The sequence below is a fragment of the Schistocerca americana genome, chromosome 9, assembly GCF_021461395.2.
Source record: "Schistocerca americana isolate TAMUIC-IGC-003095 chromosome 9, iqSchAmer2.1, whole genome shotgun sequence".
Classification (NCBI taxonomy): domain Eukaryota; kingdom Metazoa; phylum Arthropoda; class Insecta; order Orthoptera; family Acrididae; genus Schistocerca; species Schistocerca americana.
Genome location: NC_060127.1, coordinates 146,606,434 through 146,628,789, shown reverse-complemented (window position 1 = coordinate 146,628,789; position 22,356 = coordinate 146,606,434). Strand labels below are relative to the sequence as shown.

Genomic DNA, 22,356 nt, shown 5'->3' with positions numbered 1-22,356 from the left:
TTGACAACACTTCAAACAAAGACAAGTGTGTGGTGTTCTAGACAAACTTGAGTACCTAGGTAATGTGATCTATTCCCAATGTGTTCGTCTGAAGCAGTCACTTGCAGGCTATTTGTGACTTCAGCCTCCAAAAAATCTGAATTGTCAGAAGTAAGGAAGATGCCCTACTATATCCGCTTCATTCCTCATGCAGCTCTAATCTTAGCACCCCTACATCGTTTTCGACATAAAAGTGTACCTTTCGTGTGGTTCCAGAAATGTGACATTGCATGTCAGAAATCTAAAGAGATTTGGCTCAGTGATCAATGTCTGGTCCATTTCAGTCCTGGTAAACCAGTTGCCTTGACCACGGATGCATCCTCATATGGGATCGGTGTGGTACTTTCGTACAGAATTAGTTCTCCAGGCAGACCAATGGCTTTTGCGTCCAAACTTCTCAACAACGCTCAGAACAATTACTCACGGATAGAAAAGGAGGCTCTTGCAATCATTTATGGACTGCATAAATTCCACCAATACCTGTGTGGAAGGCAATGCTACTTAGTCACCAACACGAACTGCTGCAGTCAATTTTCAAACGGGCCATGCTTATTCCAAATTGCACTGCATACAAATTGCAAAGGTGGGTTCTTACTCTCTTGCATTATCAGCATGAGAATTTACATGCCCACATCCAAGCAAGTCAAGTAAACACACTCTTGCATCTTCCTGTGGAACCAGATGCAGGCTTTTACACATCGGAATCATATGTTGTCATCGATTCATCAATTCACAGGAGTTGAACACACTGGACCAATTTCCTTTCCATCACAGGAAGGTCACCCAGGCGGCAGCAGAAGCAGCAGCAGCAGCAGCAGACCCGGACTTTCAGATTTTGTTGCAATACATCTGCACGGGTTGGCCTCGCTCAGTGAAACAAATCATCAACCTGGTGATCTGCCCGATACCCTGCACGTCGGCATGACTTTTCAGTGCTCCAATGTGTTTTTTTGCTATGCAGCGAATCAGAACAATCACATGTGGTGATCCCAAACGTTCTACAGAGGCATTTACTCAGCATGCTCCACCAGGGTCACTGGAGCTATTCCACACAAAACAATTAGCTCGCAGAAATTGCACTTTGTTCGGCACGGACGCTCAAAAAGAACAGACGAATGCACAGTGCCATGCTTGTGCGAAACACCAGGCAGCTCCTCACCTAAGTTTCTTTGATTGGCCAAAATTGGAAGCACCTTGACAGCACATTCATTTGGACTTTGCTGGACCCTACTTGAACATTCGTTGGCCTATTGTCACTGACATATATACAGCAAGTTTCCTTTTGTCGTGTCCGTGACTCATTGTACACTCCAGTCTCTGCAGTTCAGTTCATACTTTGCATTGAATGTATTCCACAGTTGCTAGTAACTGACCTCGGATTCCACTTTGTGTTCGAAGAATTTGAGCACTTTTGTACAAGCAATGACATTTGTCACATCATCAGTGTACCTTTTCAACTTCAATCAAGGGGGAAGTGAAGAACTTCATGCGCACTTTCAAACAGCAAATGGACAAGCTATGCACCCATCACACATGGGAGCAAGCTCAGCTGCTCTCCCTTTTGTCTTACTGCACCCAGCCCCACAACCACTCTTCACTAGCAGAGCTGCTCCCGGGCAACACCACCGCACACTGCTTCAGCTGCTGCATGCAGTAAGGTGGCCAGTGCATACTGTGCCCACTTGGGAACTGTATAAAGCTAATCAACAAATTTTTTTCAGATGACCTGAGAGTACAATCATTAGGGAGTTCCACGTTTCTTGTACAGAGTCCAGTAGCAGCAGTGGCAGCAGAACCAACTTCGCCCTTGTAATATGGGCAATTTTGCCGCCAAGTCTTTGTTTACAGATTTGTTTCCTTCCCAGATGACGCAGTGTGCGTCCATCCAGTGGCCCGGCGTCCTGTGTCACCAAAACCGGGCCCCGAACCTGTGGACGTGGACCCGGACGCGATGCCTCAGCCGACACCGAGTCGACAACAGACATCTGGGAATTTTCCACTTCACACCACAGCCTACCCAGGGGCCACCATTCCACATCACAATGCCACTGCAGGTCGACATAGTTAAAGGGTTAGATGCAGGTGTGTGCCCTCCGCCTCATTCCGGCTGGCATTCTGAGACAATCACGAGGCAAATGTTGAGGCACGAGCAGGGGCTTGGCACCAGCTACAGACTGCTCCTGTGCCCTCATTGCTTGTTGCATCCACACCTCCTCCCCCTCCCCCTTGACATCATAGTAGCAACAGGTACTACATGAAAGTGAGGCAGTTCATGGCCCAACTGGCAATCCCCAAGCTGCCACCAATGAGACAGACTTCCGCATTATGACAAGCAGCAGCCGCAGGTGCAATGGGATTCACGTTCCGTGTTGGCGTACAACAGTTTGAGTACGAACGGAGTCCAGAGTTGCTGTTCGTAGCTACAGTTTGTACTGGAGACTATCCATCAAGATTCAGTCTACAAGAGGGGTCTCCTATAGCCTTCACATAGGGACAAGTGTTTACTACAGTAATTGACAGTGTGGTGCCCAGGACATACATAGTCTTGTCGATATTGTATTCAGTAATGCATGCCTCGAGAGACCACTGCCTAGTTGTATCTGTCCGCAAGCACATCCAACATGTTGCTGTACAACTTTATGTATTGCAGTGCAATATATATATATATATATATATATATATATCTGTGTGTGTGTGTGTGTGTGTCACTTATTTATCTGGACATTTACAGTTCGTCTGTCTCTGTCAGGCATTTAGAAACGGCACTCTGAATGAAAAATTATTGGAAAATCAGAAGTTACGTGTTCCACAGGGCAGCTTAAGGCCCAAGCAACAAGCCACCAGTTGGTCCACCAAGCTGAGAGGGGCACCAGAGGTGCTACAACTCTTAAGATTACTGTATAGGATACGTCACTATTAGTGGCAGTCACTCGGGGTGCCAAGGATGCCTACATGGAAGCTTTCTATATCACGGTTGGCAAATGATTCCAATCCAGGTAGAGAGGCACTCTCACATCGGACGATAGCTAGAGTAAACCTTCCATTACCAGTATTCCCTGTGCCAGCATCAAGACTGAAATTCACTCGACATCCTCGGAAAAATATGGGTCCATTCAATATAACACTTTGTGCTGTTCCATTTGTGCACTGCCCGCTTATATATGGAGCGAACAACCTTGGTTACGTTAACGCAGATGATAAGGGACTTAGACTCTGCAGGCACCAGCGAGAGAACGTTATCATGGGCACGTGCTGTAGTAGCTCTAGCAGCGCGCGTCTGCTGGTGCGCCGGCCTGGCACCAAGCCAAGTAGGTTGAGTCACCGACTGGCTAGGCGCTCAGCGGACAGTGCGGCACTATGCTTTGTTATTTTTTCAAACTGTTGCATTCTTGAGCCCCCAGTTCGAGATGTACCCTTGTCCGGTTAATGGCTGACACTACAGATCACTTTACTAATAATTATAGTACACCGTTACATCACCAGTTGCAGTTACATTTTCAGCAAGTACACCAAGTCCTTTCATCCACACATGTATTTTTTCCATCATTACTAACTTTATGACAGGAGCGGGTATACAATGTAAAAGGCATATTACTATATACATAACTAGGTCTAGATTGGGACTTAGCATCTATTCCACAATGCCAGGTCTTGCCTCGTCCGATAGATGCTAAGTCCCAATCTAGACCTAGTTACGTATATAGTAATATATACATTGTATACCCGCTCCTGTCGTAAAGTTAGTAATGATGAAAAAATACATGTGTGGATGAAAGGTCTTGGTGTACTTGCTGAAAATGTAACTAACTGGTGATGTAACGTTGTACTATAATTATTAATAAAGTGATCTGTAGCGTCAGCCATTAACCGGACAAGGGTACATCTCGAACCGGGGGCTCAAGAATGCAACAGTTTGAAAAAAATAACAAAGCATAGTGCCGCACTGCCCGCTGAGCACCTAGCCAGTCGGTGACGCAACCCGCTTGGCTCGGAGCCAGGCCAGCGCACCAGCAGACGTGCGCTTCTAGAGCTACTACAGCACGCGTCCATGATAACACTCTCTCGCTGGTGCCTGCAGAGTCTAAGTCCCTTATCATCTGCGTTAATGCAACCAAGGTCGTTCGCTCCATATATAAGTGGGCAGTGCACGCCAGCGGAATCATTCCGCTGTGAGCTCTATCTGCAACAGCATTGAAGCACTATGCCTCGTCGACATGTCTATCGTCAACGCCGCCACCGCATGCCTGTCTACAAACACATAATCGGCCTCGAAAATAAACTTGGCACAAATGGAACAGCACAAAGAGTTATATTGAATGGACCCATATTTTTCTGAGGATGTCGAGTGAATTTCAGTCTTGGTGTTGGCACAGAAAAACTTATCTGACAAACTGTATGAGGAAAAAATATTGGAAAAGGGGGATTAGGGTTGGGGTTGGGAGGGGCACAACTTATGATAAGTCCATAAAGTTGAAAAATGTTCTCAAACATGCCCAGTTGGTCCACAGGAGGCCCGAATATATAAATAAAAAAAATGTTTGTCCATCTTTATTCAGATGAAACAATTATAAGTAGCTAGTTCCACTAGTAACTGCAATCTTTAGTGCAACAAGTAGTAGCTGGAACAAGTTTGTCATATGTCTTGCTGTGATGTAACTGCTGGATTGCTGGTTCAAGTCATTTCGGTCATTGCATTTTTCCTCCCTAAGTAATAGCACCCAGTATGCTGTCCTATGTGGTTAAGTGTTCCTCAGAGACAAAGAACATTGTCAAACTTGCCCAGGAAAGTATGACAGGATCTGGAGATATATATATCTCACACACACACACACACACACACACACACACACACAGGCGGCTTGAACTTCCGGAATCTTTCCTTCTCATCCTATCTGGCAAATCTCCCATGACCCAGGATTCTGGGAGACTTTTCCCTAAACCTCTCCAATCCTTCTCCTTCACTCCTCTTCCTTCAACTCTTGTGCTCTCTCCATTTACATTATATTATTTATAATTAATTATTTTTGTTATAATGTTAGTGGCATGCTATTTGACACCGTCATGTCTGTTACATAGCTAGGCATCACATTGCAAAATGATGTCAAATGGAGAGAGCATGAAGCGTTGGTTGTAGGGAAAGCAAATAGTTGACCGAGTTTATAGGGGAAATTATGGTGGAATTAACTCATTTATAATGCAGAATGCAAAAGGAACACCCACGCTAGAGAATACTGAGTACTGCTCTAATGCTTTGCATCCCGACCAGTCCAGAGTAAAAGAAACATACTGAGGCAGTTCCAAAGACACACTGCTACATTCGTTATTGGTATGTTCGATGAACGTGCCAGTATTAAGGAGATGCTTAATAAAGAAGATGATCTTTTTGAAAAACACTGTCCGAAAGGTTAGGGAACTTACTATGCTAACTGTAAAAAATTCCTATTGTCAATGACGTGCATCACACATTCAGGGCCTCGAGGCACACAGACAGTAGTTTTTCCCTAGCTTCATTTGCAAGTGGAATACACAAGGGACTGACCATCAGTGGTACAAGACACCCTCTGCATACACTGCACAGTGGGTTAAGGAGTAAGTACGTAGGTGTACTACGAATGCATGCTTTACGCCGCCACTGTGACAGATGACAGACAGATATCACTCGCAAATTGACTCACCTGTTTTTGCCACTCGTTCGCAGCCCTCCCGACTGGTGCTGGCCCGGACCCGACACCACAGGGCCAGAAACGCACGGCGAAGGAGGGAGAGGCGGCGGAGGGGGTGGGAGGGGCAGCGGCACACAGCGCCACGCGTCCTGGACGCGGCTGCGCCACTGGGCCAGGCGGCGCTTGTGGTGTGGGGGGAAGGCGTCGTGGGTAACGGCACGGTCCAGCAGGTACACCAGCTGCACCAGGTGGCCCGCACACTCGGGATCCGGCCTCCCTCCCACACCGCCCAGCATCTTTGAGCACACTGAAGCACACCACGAGATGAAGTGAACCGGACAAAAAACATCATTTCCTATTTACGCACATATAACTTGGCATTTATGCTGTTAATATACACACACAAATTAAGCCCAATCCATCTGATAATAAATACCAAACTTATAAACAAAAGTAAAAAATGCTACTAGGGAAATCTGACTGAATGATTTCTGAAGCACAACACTAACACTACACAATCAGTTACCAATTTATGCTTAAATATACTGCAGATGACTTTTAGTTAATAATGTTTCAAAACCAAAGACGGCCAGTCTGAGGTCCCCTTGCAAGAAAGGGAATTAAACACTGGGTAATGTGAAAAACGTGCTATCCATTGCCTTCTAAATATTGATTGATCTGTCTGTTCATATATATATTGTACAGCAAAATTTTGCTGTTTTGACAACTTCTTTTCCTACTCTTTCACTTATCAGCAGTGTGGAAACTTTATCATACTGCCTTTGGAAAAACAAACTGTGAATTTTGCTTTTGAGCATTAGTTCTTTTTCAGCAATAGCGCAGACTTTCACACAGACACCCAAATACATTTGGGTGACCGCCCTGGAATTTCCATTATGTTATGTAATTTTATTTTTGGCATTAATAAGCTCTACTATTACTGCTTCTTACTTTAGTAATGTTTATGATTATTCATCGGCCCCTTCATATGCCTAGTTGCAGAATTTCTGATCTTTTTAAGACCAAAAATGTTTCATGAAGTTCCCTACACCACCTGTTACCAAGATGAAAGAGAAGATACTGCTCTGACTTTCTTGTGTCTAAATTGTAATTTGAGACTAATGTTGTCTTAAATCGTAATGACTCCATTGTCTTTCAATGTAAGGCTACAACTCTTTGTGACACATTGGGACTACACATATTATAGAACAATGCAGCATTTTCTGAAGTTTAATTGGGTTCACTATGCTGAACACAATTTTTAGTACAGTCTAGAACCAAAACCTACTGTTGATTTACAACGGATACTAGTTTACTCATTTTCTTCAGGAGGTCCGAATACTTTAAATGACAAAATGGACTCCATGTGTAACAGTGAGGTGGAATGTCATTACAGCATAGGGTGGAGAATCTGTTCTCCATTGGCCATGTAGAAGAAGCTGTCTGAACAAATAAATTTGGAAATAGGCCTTAAATAGTATTGTGAAACACATTCTTATACACCAATTACTACCAGGCAAGAAACACTATTGTATAGAGCTACAGCCACTGAAAACAATTAGCCCAAACAAAGAACACACATGTCAATCATATATGTTTTAAGTCTACCTTTTCTTTTACTAAGCAAAATCAGTGCTCAGGTTGTACAATTAAGTATCTTACATTTAAAAGAATAATCCTGTGGCCAAATAAATAGAAAATGAAGCATTTTTATACTCTACACAAAACTGTGTCTGGCTGGTGTCTTGCGCATTATCAAACAATTGTTTGGATCCGCAAAGCCAAACAGTGTTATGGCAACAATTCTGGGTGAAGCAATCCATAGGTACTATATGGCAGTTTGAAATCCTGCAGATACTAAATGCCCTGCACGAGGAACAACTGCCAAGCACGCTTCATACCATTTTGTAAGCCCCCAATGACATCAACAAAAAACAAAACATTTTCATCATCTGTGTACAGCATATTATATATGATTTAATCACTTTTTGTACATGCTTGTTGAACATAACATGGCAACTAGTAATAATTGTACCTAACATTTCAAATTAACCATTGTCTCATCATTTAAATAAAGTCCTGTCTGGTTTTAGCTGTAACTACTTTATTGTTCTGTTGTAATTTCAGATTTATGCCATTTTCACGCCCAATATTTTAGGTTATATTATGACGTAGAAACAGGTTAAAAATGGCTCTGACCACTATGGGACTTAACATCTGAGGTCATCAGTACCCTAGAACTTAGAACCACTTAAACCTAACTAACCGAAGGACATCACACAAATCCATGCCCGAGGCAGGATTCAAACCTGTGGCCATAGCAGTCGCGCGGTTCCAGACTGAAGTGCCCAGAACCGCTCAACCAGAAACAGTTTAAAACTAACATTTTTTGTTGAGCTTTGTCTCTCTTACTGCTAATAGAGTCAATGGTTGTAATCTATGACACGAGTAGACTTAACGACATAACAAAAAGGAAAAACCAAATATACTCACCACTGACAACAGTCACTGACTATTACTACCAAAAGTGACACAGCATTACAGGAATGTTATTTTTGACCTATTTTTATGCCATAATACAAAATCAATACGAACAGATTTGCGAACTCACCTTTCCCGATGCACCTCGTGAACTGAGTGGGCACGTCCAACTCCCTATCATCGGTACCCTCCTCGTCAGTGTTACTGGCGTCCTCCGCTGCAGCTGTGGGTGGCTGTGGCTTTATGGGGGACAAGAGTACAGTCTTGAGCTCATCGAGGGCCGGGCCCAGGGTAGCGGGTCCCCCCTCCGTCACTTCGCGCTCCACCTGCCGCAAGAGCGACCCGCGCTCCCGCAGCTTCCGCACCGACATCACAATTTTGTGCCTTGCTCCCTTCGTCACACCTAGAAATGAAATGCGACCCTTACTTGTAACTTGTCAAAGAGTGTGTGTGTGTGAGAGAGAAAGAAAGAGAGAGAGAGAGAGAGAGAGAGAGAGAGAGAGAGAGAGAGAGAGAAAGTAAAGGCAATTTCTTGAAAGATACTTTTTACTAGGAAAACAATATCGCAATTTTAATATCACACAGCGCGCACACACACACACACACACACACACACACACACACACACACACACACACACACAAAAGTGTGAAGCACCCACAACACACAGGAGTCTATATAATGTCACACACTTACACATCATTAGCAGACAATTAAAGTAGCAATTCTCTGTGACAGGCAGAAAGCGAAACTTCTGCGCTTTACTCAAAAACAACAATAGCAACATGTAGGTGGACATTATCGTGCAACAGAATGATGCCATCCATCAACATTGCTGGGTGTTTCGACATTTCTGGCACACTCCAATGTTTTGCAAAGTGTCCACACACCACAGAGTTTATTGTAGTGCCACATTCCGAAAAGTCTACAAGCAGGGGGCCCTTGCCGTCAAAGAAAAAGGTGGTCATGACTTTCCCAGAGTGGTGTGCATGGCTAGAATTTTTTTTACAGTATGGGTGAAGCCGTGCACTTCCATTGCTGGCACTGGTGCTTGCTCTCCAGCTCAAAATGACACTATATTTTATCTCCCACGATAAAACTGGACAGGAAACGATACTCACTGTGATACAGTTCCAGGTGCTGCAGCGACATCTAGTTTTTGTTCAGCTTCTGCTCTTATGTCAGGCTGTGGGGAACCCACTGTGCACAGATTTTCGGGAACTTGAGATGCTCTGTCATGGTGGCATGAGCAACACTGTGACCGATGCTCAACCCAAGCTGAATTTCTTCCCCTGTCCACCTTCTGTCATTTCTGGCAGCAACATCCACTACAGCCACAATATCAGGGGGTAGTGACACAGTGAGCTTGTCCTGGCCTGTCTTTCAGTCACATCCAACCTTGTTGAAGTTGTTCATTCCACACAAACACACTCTCCTGTCAGTGTGTTCATCAACACAGTGAACATTCAGGCACGAATTTCATTTCCCGGGACTACTCCTGTGGTCAAAAACAACACTGGACCTCACTGTTCCTCTTTCCTGTCTTCCATACTTTACTTTGGCACCCACAGGACTCGCTGACCTCTTGTCGACCATGTCTAACAGACAAATGGCACAGCAGTTAAAGTTTGAGTTTTTCATCCCAATTCCCAAAAGAAAGCACTTCTCTATACACACATACCTGTATTACCAAAATCTGTACCATGCTCCTTATATATCTGTCAATGTAACTTGGCTGCCCCTTGTGTACTGCAATCACATGATGTATGTAAAAACTTTGTTTAGTACTCAGAGATTTTTGGAAACCCCAAGCAATAGTAAGCCATGCAGAGTTACACAAGTTAAAGCAATTTGAATGAGGTGCACTATAATTTAAATTAAACAAATTATAAAATCTTAATAGCTTATCTTTTAGCAAATTATGCAAAATGATAGTCAAGTTCAATATATTAAATTCTGGCCATACAGCCACGCAAATAAAATTTCTTCCACCGATATTTTGGCTGTGTATCTTCTGGCCAGCCTCATCAGAGTGACTCAAGACCAACAAGGTGCCAAGTGCGGCCTTAAGTGCTCCACTGCGGCGGACCTGCGCATGTGGCTCACAGACGTTTGTCAGCAGCAAAGAGAAATGCTTACACATGCACCACTTGTGGCGAAGGCGTACAGACATTCAATTCACTTATCAATGTATGTTTGGTGGCGGCGACATCATCACGGCTTTTCTACAATTTAATTACCCCAAGAGCTGGATTCCCTGCTTTGTTCAAATTAAAACCATTATCCCCATTTATTAAATTATTAGCTAATCTAATCTCTACAACTTCCTTGAAGACAGAATCCCAAACAGAAGAGGCGGATGTTACAATCTTCACGTCACTGTAGTTCGTAGAATGCCTTGTTTCAATAAAATGTTCGGCCACTGCTGACTTGTCCGACTGTGATAAGCATGTGTATCTTTGATGTTCCACTCATCTCTCACGAATGGTGTGTGTTGTTTGACCTATGTATGACTTCTTACAATTTCTGCACGGAATCTGATACACACCCATCTTACGAAGCAATAAATTGTCCTTTACAAAGCAGAGTAAAGCTGCCATCTTCATGGGAGACCGGAAGATCATCGTAATACAGTGTTTGTCGAGAATACGGCCTATCTTCAAGGAAAGAGCATCCGCATAATGCAAAAACGCATTTGATCTGACGGAATTACTATTTTCTTCCCCATTACATACCTACATTGCAAGCTCTATGAATTTGTTGTGGAGAAAACCCATTCGCTTTAAAAATGCTCAAGAGGTATGTGCACCCTCCTTGCACACTTTTATCGGATGTACAGTGCACCCTACACACTAATGTCTTACAGACACCTATGGTCTGAAGGCTGATGGCAGCTACTGGCATGTCTATATAGATTTGTATGTGTTGGTTTATGGTATGTGTCATGTCCTAATGTGCTATCAGCTTTACAGCAAATGATAACATCCAAAAAGAGAGGCAGCCGTCTTTTCTATTTCCATAGTAAATTTGAAACTAGCATGCATAGAATTCAAATGCTCAAAACTCGATGCAATTCATCCAACCTGTGTGACCATACTACAAACATGTTGTACACGTGCCTCCAGAAGATCATTGGTTTAAAACTTGCTGATTCCAATGTCTTGTCCTCTGAGTATTTCATGAAGAAATTAGCTACCAGATGGGAGAGGAGACATCAATCTGCTCATAAAATTCACCATTAAAATGAAAAAAAGATGACAAAAGCACATGTTCAAATAAGATCATGATGTTCTCAACAAACTGTTGGCCGATTAGAGAGAGTCCTTTGCACCTTGGTTCACAGTGATACCACATCAAAACTAACTAGCACATCCGTACTATTTAGCCTGACATTGCTAAGTCTGTGAATAAAATCCATACAATTATGAACGTGGTGACTACATCTTCCTACCAATGGTTTTAATAAGGAAGCTAAATATTTGGCACATAAATATGTTGGTGAATCAACAGTGCACATTGTAAGCCTCAAAGACAAATCCTCTACATGCTCATCCTCATTCATCTTGTGAACTTTAGGAAGCCGATAAAATCTCTGTGGTACTGCACCTCTTACTTTTAAACTTCTTTTCACTTCCTTTGTAGTGATGAAGCATTCAGCAAGGCAGCAGTCATTGTCACTTTGTTGGTAGAGTCTTTGTTAATCTTCTGGTATGCGCCAGAACTAAGTAGACCACATAACTTTTCCTTACAGACTTCCTGAAGCAAAATGACAGTAGCATTACCTTTATCAGGATGTAGGATGACTGTTAGTACCCTCATGCAGCTTTAATACTTCTAATCGCTCTGCCTTGTGGATGATTATTTGTGATTGCTCAGCAGCTTTCATGTCTGATTTCTTTTGCTAAATCCTCTGATAGTAGTCCGACAGCTCCCTCAGTGGCACTGATGAAAGATGATCTCGGGAAAGTCATTAGAGCACGAGCAAAATTTAGCCCTTTACTTAAGACAGATAATGTGGCTTCATCAAATTTATGACAGGACGTTGAATAAGAGAGTCCACCTGAGAAGGCTGGTTTAATCAGCTGTACTTGGCACCCTGTCTTTCTGTAACCACTTCGCAAAGCCAGTCAGACTTAGCCCATGTTGAGTCATCAATCCATTAGTCAGGAAATAAAACAGCTGCTATTTTCAAATGCAGATGGTACACGTGTTCAGAAAAAATGTCCAAATTCCGCTGAGTAAAATGAATTATTTCTCTGACAATAGCAGAACCAGCCCTATGTAAAATTCTATTTATTGCAGTGTTTTTGACGAAATGAACTGACTTTGCAAATTCTGGAACAACTCCATGATCCTGGCACTTCAGTAAGAAACTCAAGGAGATCAACAGTCTTGCTCTCTGGTGTTGTAATATGTCCAAACTATGACCCCTCAAAACCATCTCCTTCCTGAAGAGGTACTCGATGGCTTTTTCAACTTCTCACAACGTAATGAATAGTCCATTAAATTTCAGGCGTGTAGCAGTGCAAAGAAAATTTCTTCCATTGATATTTCGGTTGCATATGTCCGGTCATCCTCAGAGTGAGTCTGACTGAGATGGCAAAGTGGCTACAAAAAGACAGATTGCCAAGTACAGCCTGTTAGACCAGCCTTCTCAGATGGACTGTTATTTGACGTCCTGTCATAAATTTGATGGGGTTAGGATCTGGATGAAGTTAGTTTATCTGTCTTAAGTAAAGGGGTAAATTTTGCCCCCACTCTTAAGATTTTGCTGATATCATCTTTCATCAGTGTCGCTGAGAAAGCTGTCTGACAGCTATCAGAGGATTCAGCTGAAGAAATTAGACGTGGAAGCTGCTGAGCAATTATGAAACATCACCCACAAAGAATTAATGTTTCCAAAGAAGAGAGATTCAAGATACGAAAGCTGCTTGAAGATACTAACACAGTCATCCTACATGCTGATAAAAGTAATGGTACTGTCATTTTGCCTCAGGAAGTCTATAAGGAAAAGTTATAGAGTCTACTTAGTTCTAGTGCATACCAGAAGATTAACAAAGAGCTTACCAACAAGTGACAAAGACTGCTACCTTGCTTAACGCTACATCACTAGCAAAGGAAATCTTAATGAGTTTAAAAGTTTGAGGTGCAGTACTACTGAGACTTTATCGGCTCCACAAAGTTCACAAGATGGATAAGAATGAGCGTCTAGAGGATGCATGTGTGAGGCCTGTAATGAGCACTACTGGTTCACCAACATATTTTTCTGCCAAATATTTAGCTTCCTGGTTAAAACCACTGTTAAGAAAATGTAGTCACTGGATTCGTAATTCTATGGATTTTATTCAGAGACTTAGCAATGTCAGACTAAATAGTATGGTCTTGCTCATTAGTTTTGACGTGGTATCATTATATACCACGGTACCTTTAGAAGTGTCTCTCTCTCTCTCTCTCTCTCTCTCTCTCTCTCTCTCTCTCATCAGCCAACGTTTTGGTAAGAACATCACGGCCTTATGTGAACATGTGTTTTGTTGTCTTATTTTCAGTTTATGGTGAATTTTATGAGCAGTTTGAAGGAGTTGCTATGGGAAGCCCTTTCTCCCCTCTGGTAGCTAAATTATTCATGGAAGACTTTGAGGACAAGGCACTGGACTGATCAAATTTTAAAAAGCAATGACCTTCTGGGGGTACGTAGAAAACACATTTGCAGTATGGCCGCACAGTATGGACGAATTATATCTATTTCTTGAGCATTTGATTTCAATCCATGCTAGTATAAAATTTACTATGGAAATAGAAAAAGACAGCTGCCTCCTTTTGGGATGTTGTCATTTGCCGTAAAGTTGATGGCACATTAGGACATGCCGTATATCGTAAACCAACACATACAAATCTATATTTACATGCCAGTAGCTGCCATCAAGCTTCACATGCCATTGATGTTCTTAAGACCTTAGTGTGTAGGGCACACTCTATATTCAATAAAGATAGTTTGCAAGAAGAGCTTGCATACCTCACAAGCATTTTTAAAGGGAATGGGTTTTCTCCACAACAAATTCGTAGAGCATCCAACATAAAACCTAGAATGCAGTTATGTGATGGGGGGAAGAAGATAGTAATTCCTTCAGATCAAGTGTATTTCTGCCCTACGTGGATGCTCTTTCCTCAAAGATAGGATGTATTCTCGGGAAACACTGTGTTAAGGCGATCTTCTGGCCTCCCACGAAGACTGCAGGTTTACTCAATTATGTAGAGTATGATTTATTGCTTCGTAAAGTGGATACGTATCAGATTTCTTTCGGAAACTGGGAGAAGTCCATACATAGGTCTCACAACACGCACTATTCATGAGATGTGTGGAACATTAAGATAAACATGCTTATCACAGTCAGATAAGTCAGTTGTGGCCGAACATTTTATTGGTACAGGGCAGACCATTTACTACAGTGATGTGAAGATTTTAACATCCACCTCTTCCATTTGGGATTTTCTCTTCAAGGAAGCTATAGAGATTGGATTAAATAATAATTGAATACTGAGGGATAATGTTTTTAATTTGGAAAAAAACACGGAATCCAGTTCCAGGGGTAACTAAACTGCAGAGAAGTCATCAAGGTGTCGCTGCCGCCAAACATATATTGAGAAGCGAATTTAATGTCTGTACCCCTTCGCCACAGGCAGTGCATGTGTAAGCGTTTCTCTTTGCTGCTGACCAGTGTGTGACCCACATGTGCAATACTGCCATGGTGGAACATTTACGGCCCCGCCCTGGGCACCTTGTCAGTCTTGCGACTCACTTCGAGGATGGCCAGATGATACGCAGCCGAAATAACAGTGGAAGAAATTTTATCTGCGTAGCTGCATGCCCAAAATTTAATGGACTATTCATTATGCTGCGAGAAGTAGAAAATGCACAATTGTCAATTTAATTGTGTCCCACATTTTGTGCAAATAGTAGCTCTACAAAGCTTTCAGAATAATTCTTAACAGGTTCTCTCTTCTGCATGCCTGTCAACAACTCACTGCCTCTGCTATTTGGTGAACAGTCTCGTTTACTCCCGAGTTATTTACATTCTGCCAGAACTTTCCTTACTATATATGTGTTTGTTTAAGGGAAAAGGGGGGCACTAAATATCAATAAACTTGAAATGAAAAAGAAACCTTCACAAACAACTGCAAAACCTTTTCAAGTGATCAATTTCAAGTTGGATACCTTAACTATATGGCTTCTCAAGGTGTAGCTCAGGTTTGAGGTTTAAGACGATACAAATTAAACAATTATCCTATCAACAACACACTGTATTGTATGCCATTTCGAGCAGTGTGATGAATTTTTGAAATTTTACTTAATACATTTATTACTACAGGTCATTTGTCAGACGCACATGTGTATAATCTAAAAATTACATTAGTTTCGCACACAAGCTCACGATACTATCATCTGGAATCTTACCCCCATTTTTTGGGTGCTCAGTGAACATACAAAAATCTGTTTAGTTGTTTGGCCCTTCTGGAACCCAAACTGTGATTTAAGTATTTCATAATTTACCAGGTGAGTTAGAAGCACATGTTACTGTATCTATAATTTTGGTAAACAATGTAAGCAGACTGTAAGAATGCAGAATAAAATGCTCTCAGACTTCCAGTGACATGTAGTAGCTGAAATGCTCCGAGCTTTTAACCGAGCACCCTTCGCCCGTTGCCATGTTTACTACTTGGGGCAGGTGGTACACCTGGGCGGCCACTGGCCATTAGTGTGCAGTAACTGGGGCACATGGTACACCCTTCTACACATCAGCTGCTGGCTGTGCCACAATTGAGGCCTGCAATATTGCCATATACGACCACATTTTTACTCTGCGTACAATGCAACCACTTCAACTTTGTGATAGAGTTTTGTGCCATTCAGAGCTGTAGGTCTCAGTTTCTATTAAAACATTTGCCAGTGTTTTATTTGAATGGCTTCTTTAATTATAATGTCTTAGAAGCAATTAGTGCAAGCCACAACAAAGGCATCATCGAATTCTATGCGGGAACAGTTTTCTAGATCATGCTCAGCTAATGCAGATCTTGCAGGGTAGTGTAGCCAATCAAAGACATAAGACTTGCAGCACTTAGAAGGTATTTTGTAAATATCAAGTGTTCTGCGATCTGCCACGTCTTTCCCAGTCTGAGTAATTGCTGGATATTTGACAGTCATATGCGACTGTGTGTCTTCTGCAAGTATCTTACCGGACATGACGGCACAGTGTGACAAATATGCAATTTCATTTTCTTGCTCCTCGTCGGGTCTTATTTCGGTTCTTCATTTATTCGGACAATATTGTAGCTGTTGTTCCTGAAGATCTTATGTAAGTGACTCAGCTCATGGGATACATCATCTGTTTCAGATGTTCTTAAAGAATTTACCAATGTCTGCATAACAGTGCAATTCTGTGCCTGATCACAAGTGAAACAGCAGACAAAACACACTGCACAATGAGCCCCATCATCACAAAAGGAAATACCACACCAAACTCTCCAGGGCTATGAGCAATAGCCTCCAACACTACACAATGAATACAGCACTGAATTTTCCTGCTGACATGGATAACACTAATGATGGAACATGTGAACTACAATATGAATGTCTCTGCACTACAGAAGCCATGCAGTAATATAATTGCCAGTTATGTCCCAGCCAGCTGCTAGATTATATTAAGGTGCACCAGCCACCAACGGCAGTCATCTCACCTGACAGCGGCCAATGAGTAATGCATCAAAAGCTCCTCGCATTTTAACCACCCAACATCAATGGGAGCCTGAGAACATTTTATTCAATCTGAAGAGACTGGTTTGTAGTTCACCACCCATTAAGTCACCAAGCTATTGACACACAGTTTTCTGTTTTCAAGAAAATGGCTGCATCCCTTCTTCCTAAAGAGAAGGGACTCGCAAAGATCTAAGTGAAGCAGGTTTAATCGTTGATGGAAATCTGACACTTAAGTGTTTTTGATGATCAAATTTCACAATAGGATAAACAAAATTTGGTAAGTTGTGTTGCAAATTGATTACTGAATTTAGCAATGACAAAGAACCTTTAAAGTTGTTTCCAACTGAAAACAGACCCAGAAATTTGTTGTTGTTGTGGTCTTCAGTCCTGAGACTGGTTTCATGCAGCTCTCCTTGTTACTCTATCCTGTGCAAGCTGCTTCATCTCCCGGTAACTACTGCAACTCACATCTTTCTGAATCTGCTTAGTGTATTCATCTCTTGGTCTCCCTCTACGATTTTTACCCTCCACGCTGCCCTCCAATACTAAATTGGTGATCCCTTGATGCCTCAGAACATGTCCTACCAACCAATCCCTTCTTCTAGTCAAGTTGTGCCACAAACTCCTCCCCAATTCTTTTCAATACCTCCTCATTAGTTGTGTGATCTACCCATCTAATCTTCAGCATTCTTCTGTAGCACCATGTTTCGAAAGCTTCTATTCTCTTCTTGTCTAAACTATTTATCGTCCATGTTTCACTTCCAAACATGGCTACACTCCATACAAATACTTTCAGAAACGACTTCCTGACACTTAAATCTATACTCTATGTTAACAAATTTCTCTTCTTCAGAAACGCTTTCCTTGCCATTGCCAGTCTACATTCTATACCTTCTCTACTTCGACCATCATCCGTTATTTTGCTCCCCAAATAGCAAAACTCCAGTACTACTTTAAGCGTCTCATTTCCTAATCTAATGCCCTCAGCATCACCAGACTTAATTAGACTACATTCCATTATCCTCGTTTTGCTTTTTGATGCTCATCTTATATCCTCCTTTCAAGACACTGTCCATTCCGTTCAACTGCTCTTCCAAGTCCTTTGCTGTCTCTGACAGAATTACAAAGTCATCGGCGAACCTCAACGTTTTTATTTCTCCTCCATGGATTTTAATACCGACACCGAATTTTTCTTTTGTTTCCTTTACTGCTTGCTCAATATACAGATTGAATAACATCGGGGATAGGCTACACCCCAGCCTCACTCCCTTCCCAACCACTGCTTTCCTTTCATGCCCCTCGACTCTTATAACTGCCATCTGGTTTCTGTACAAATTGTAAATAGCCTTTTGCTCCCTGTATTTTGCCCCTGCCACCTTTAGAATTTGAAAGAGAGTATTCCAGTCAACATTGTCAAACACTTTCTCTAAGTCTACAAATGCTAGAAACATAGGTTTGCCTTTCCTTAATCTCTCTTCTAAAATAAGTCATAAGGTCAGTATTGCCTCACGTGTTCCAACATTTCTACGGAATCCAAACTGATCTTCCCCAAGGTTGGCTTCTACTAGTTTTTCCATTCATCTGTAAAGAATTTGTGTTAGTATTTTGCAGCTGGGGCTTATTGAACTGATTGTTCAGTAATTTTAACATCTGTCAACACCTGCTTTCTTTGGGATTGGAATTATTATATTCTTGTTGAAATCTGAGGGTATTTCGCCTGTCTCATACATCTTGCTCACCAGATGGTAGAGTTTTGTTAGGACTGGCTCTCCCAAGGCCATCAGTAGTCCTTAAATTTATGTAAAGTAAAACTAAGATACTTTACTTATAATATCCACTTCAAAATTATCAGAGTTCTTCACATCAAATTTTAAATAATAAAAAGCCTTTACCTCTCGCAGCCAGCCACTCTTCAGTCAGTGCCATCATCTCCTCATACGTCAGTGTCAAGAAAAGGCTGACATATTTGTGCAGGCGAAGTGATTTCAGCCACGCTGGTACATCTGAAAAGAAAGAATCATTATTTTCTAGATGTTGGTTATGTAGCAAACGTCTACAAGACTTTTAGCTGTTAATAATTCAATAATTCCAACAAAAGAGAATTTTTCTTACAGTCTTAATTTTTTAAATTTTATTATGTTTGGCTGATGTATGCACAGTATGCATAATCTATTTCAAGACTTCTGTCTCATTTTCGTGCACCTGTGAAGCATGCTTCACGACTAATGCTGCGAACACTTTAACAGCAGTGTGAAACACATCATGTACTTCCCATAATGGAACAGCACTTAAGGTACTTCTGGTATTTGATTCATGAACCACACCGAATAGGTACCTGAGGGTGAGACAATATCGTCTAAGTACTGTACACACACCAGATAAATATCAAAAAAAGATGTGCAATAGCTTAAGCAGCCTCAAGTGACTGCTATGGTTATACTGAAACTTTTATTTTTTTTATTAAAAGTTATCAGTTGTTGATAAAGGAGGTTACTTCCACAACGTGTGTGTGGTGCTCTGCACCTCGACACTTCCATAACTACTTTAAGATCAACAACCATCTACATATACAAGAGCATGGTTTAACGATGGGACATTGCCATGATGGTACACTAATATTTTTCATCACCATATGGAGAATTTTTTTTTAACCATCCACAATGGACAAATATAGTTCAATACAACTGCACATACGTACATGACAATTTTATTTGAAAGGATACGAAAGGGACACCTTCCACTCAAGGAAATAACCTATATAAAAAATGTTTTTACAATTGAACGTGAATAAGACAATGAAACAAATTCTCTTGATCCTGAAATCACAAGAGATGGAACAACACACAAATTCAACATACCAAAAACAGCAACAACAGATTATATAATACATAACAGGTCATCATGCAAAACCACACAAAATAGCTTATTTATGAACCTGTGTAGAGAGAGAGAGAGAGAGAGAGAGAGAGAGAGAGAGAGAGAGAGAGAGAGAGAGAGAGAGAGAGAGAACAATGAAGTATCCATTGGCTATCATCTGAACACTTAAGAAATATAGCAAAAAAAACAATCATTACAACATCACCATAGTTGTGAAATTTATACCAGAAAACTACAAACAAGTTTAAAAGATGAATGCCAGCATTACGCCAACAAGGGCAAATTATGGGAAATATACAGAATTCACTGTCATATCCCACTGGGAAAAATTTCAGATAAAATCAGAGTTGCGCTCCAGAATAGCAACCTAAAAATAGGCTTCAGAGCACTGAACACACTTATCACAAATTTGTTTTAACATAGAACAATCCTGTAAATTTGCACATTTGCCTGTATACAAGTTAAAGTGCAATAACTGAAAGAAAATTCACACAGGACACAATGGATGAAATTTCAAAACAAGATTTAAGAGACATCTGACCCTATATGGTATTAATTTGTCTTGAAAGGACAAAACCACACAGCCAGTGACATGGCAGAATCCTATTAGTGCTATATATTGCCAAAAATGGTACTTTACTAAATATTTGGAACAAATAGAAATTTTTACATATTTTACAAAATGGCCTGGCATTATTCTAAACAAACAATCAATAAAGAATTAAAAACTTTAATGAACACACATTTCTTTGTTCTGCTATCAAAGATAACAAATCTGAAGTACCATTTTATATATATGCTGTGATATACACCAAAAGTAATTTTTGCACATATAGCATTTGCCAATGACAAATAGGCAAGGTGAGCACAAAGTCTTGCCGTAATTATAACAATTTATTACAGAATAACCGTTTGACATAAAAAAAACCTTAACACTAATCTATGTAATGGCATCAAATGTAAATTGTTAAGACCACTTACGTTGGTAAACCTCAATGTGTGCTCCCTTGGTAGCTCTGAGAATGTCAAGCCAGTATTCCAGTTCCCACCAAGTGTTTCTTAACATGTGTTCTGTCACAGAAGCCACAGCAGATTGTATCCTAGCCTTCAGTTCGTTGAAGTCAGCAACTGGGGTGACGAAGACTCTGTCCTTGATATAGCCCCAGAAAAAAAGTCAAGGGGCATATTGTCTGGAGAGCGGGATAGCCAGGGTGTTTGACCGTTCCTTCCAATCCACCGATCCGGAAATGTTTCATCCAGGAAATCACGCACTATCAAAGCCCAGTGTGGTGAGGGGGGGGATTGCTCCATCTCGCTGGAAAAGTATCCATGGTTGACATTTTTCTAATTGTGGGGCAATGAACTGTTGCCAAACATCTAAGTATATGTTAGTGGTAATGGATTTTTCCATTAAGAAAAACAGTCCAAAAGCTTTCTTATGCACAAGGCCGCACCAAGCATTCACTTATTCACTGTCTCGCTGTAACTGTACAGTAGCATATGGAGACACAAACCCATATAAGGACATTATGCCTATTTACCATTCCACTGACATGAAAGGTGGATTCATCGGTAAAATATAAGCGATTTAAGTAATCGTTAGCGTCATCAATCCTGTTGAGAATCTCAGCTGCAAGTTCAGCAAATTATTCAGCTGCAAGGACTGCACGATTTGCACTTTGTAAGCATGCAACCTACACCTTTCATGAAGAATCTTCACAACACTTGCTTGCGGTACTTGAAGTTCAAGTGATGCTTGACGAGTTGATTTGGACGGACTCCGTTGAAATGACTGCCGAACATGATCGACAGCTGCATCGCTCACAAGAGACCTGCCATTTCGAGGACGATCTTCAATGCTGTCCATTTCGTTAACTTTGCATACCATTGGTTTATTGATTTAATGTCAGGAGGGCTGCGTCCATAAGAAACCTGAAATTTACGCTGAACACTGATGGGCAATTTCGTTCTGTGAAACCAAAGCACAAATTGCGCTTTCTCCTGCTTCAACGCCATTTGGCCAGCAACTAACGTGACCTAACAGACCGCAACGGTGTTATGGAGCACTAGCGCCATCTATTGGCCACAACAACTAGATAAACTAATCTATGTAATGGGATCAAATCTAGCTTATTATGTCAAACAGTTATTCTGTAATAAATTTTTATAGTCAGAACAAGACTTTGTGATCACCCTGTATATTTCATTAAAAATTCCTTATACTGTTACATATGTATACATCAATCACGTGATTATATTATTACATGAACATTACAAAATACGGTCACTGGGATATGCTACAGAAAATTACAATGATCTGAAAAATCATAGATACATAAAACTTTACAATATACACTGTACTAACTTACCATAAGAAATGTTTATCTTTTGTGTGTGCAAAACAGGTACCGCTGATGATGGCAATGCCCGAAACTAGATTGGTGAAACAAAACACCACCACAAATCAGCTTTGGCCAAAACGTTATCTAACTAACCAGAAAACACACGCACACACGCGCGTGATGGGTTGTCGTACATGTAGAT

General features: G+C 41.3%; 1 protein-coding gene and 1 non-coding gene across 2 annotated transcripts in view; both read right to left on the bottom strand.

Annotated features, from left to right (window-relative positions):
* LOC124550753 (protein Smaug homolog 1) overlaps window positions 1–22,356 on the bottom strand; it is a 96,264-nt gene that overhangs the window by 13,180 nt on the left and 60,728 nt on the right. Inside the window, 3 exon segments of the mRNA XM_047125476.1 lie at window positions 5,715–6,009; window positions 8,314–8,586; window positions 18,828–18,938. Coding sequence (XP_046981432.1) covers window positions 5,715–6,009; window positions 8,314–8,586; window positions 18,828–18,938 — 679 coding nt within the window.
* LOC124551544 lies at window positions 7,464–7,589 on the bottom strand. The gene has a single exon (XR_006967903.1). It is a non-coding gene; the product is annotated as a small nucleolar RNA SNORA79 (small nucleolar RNA).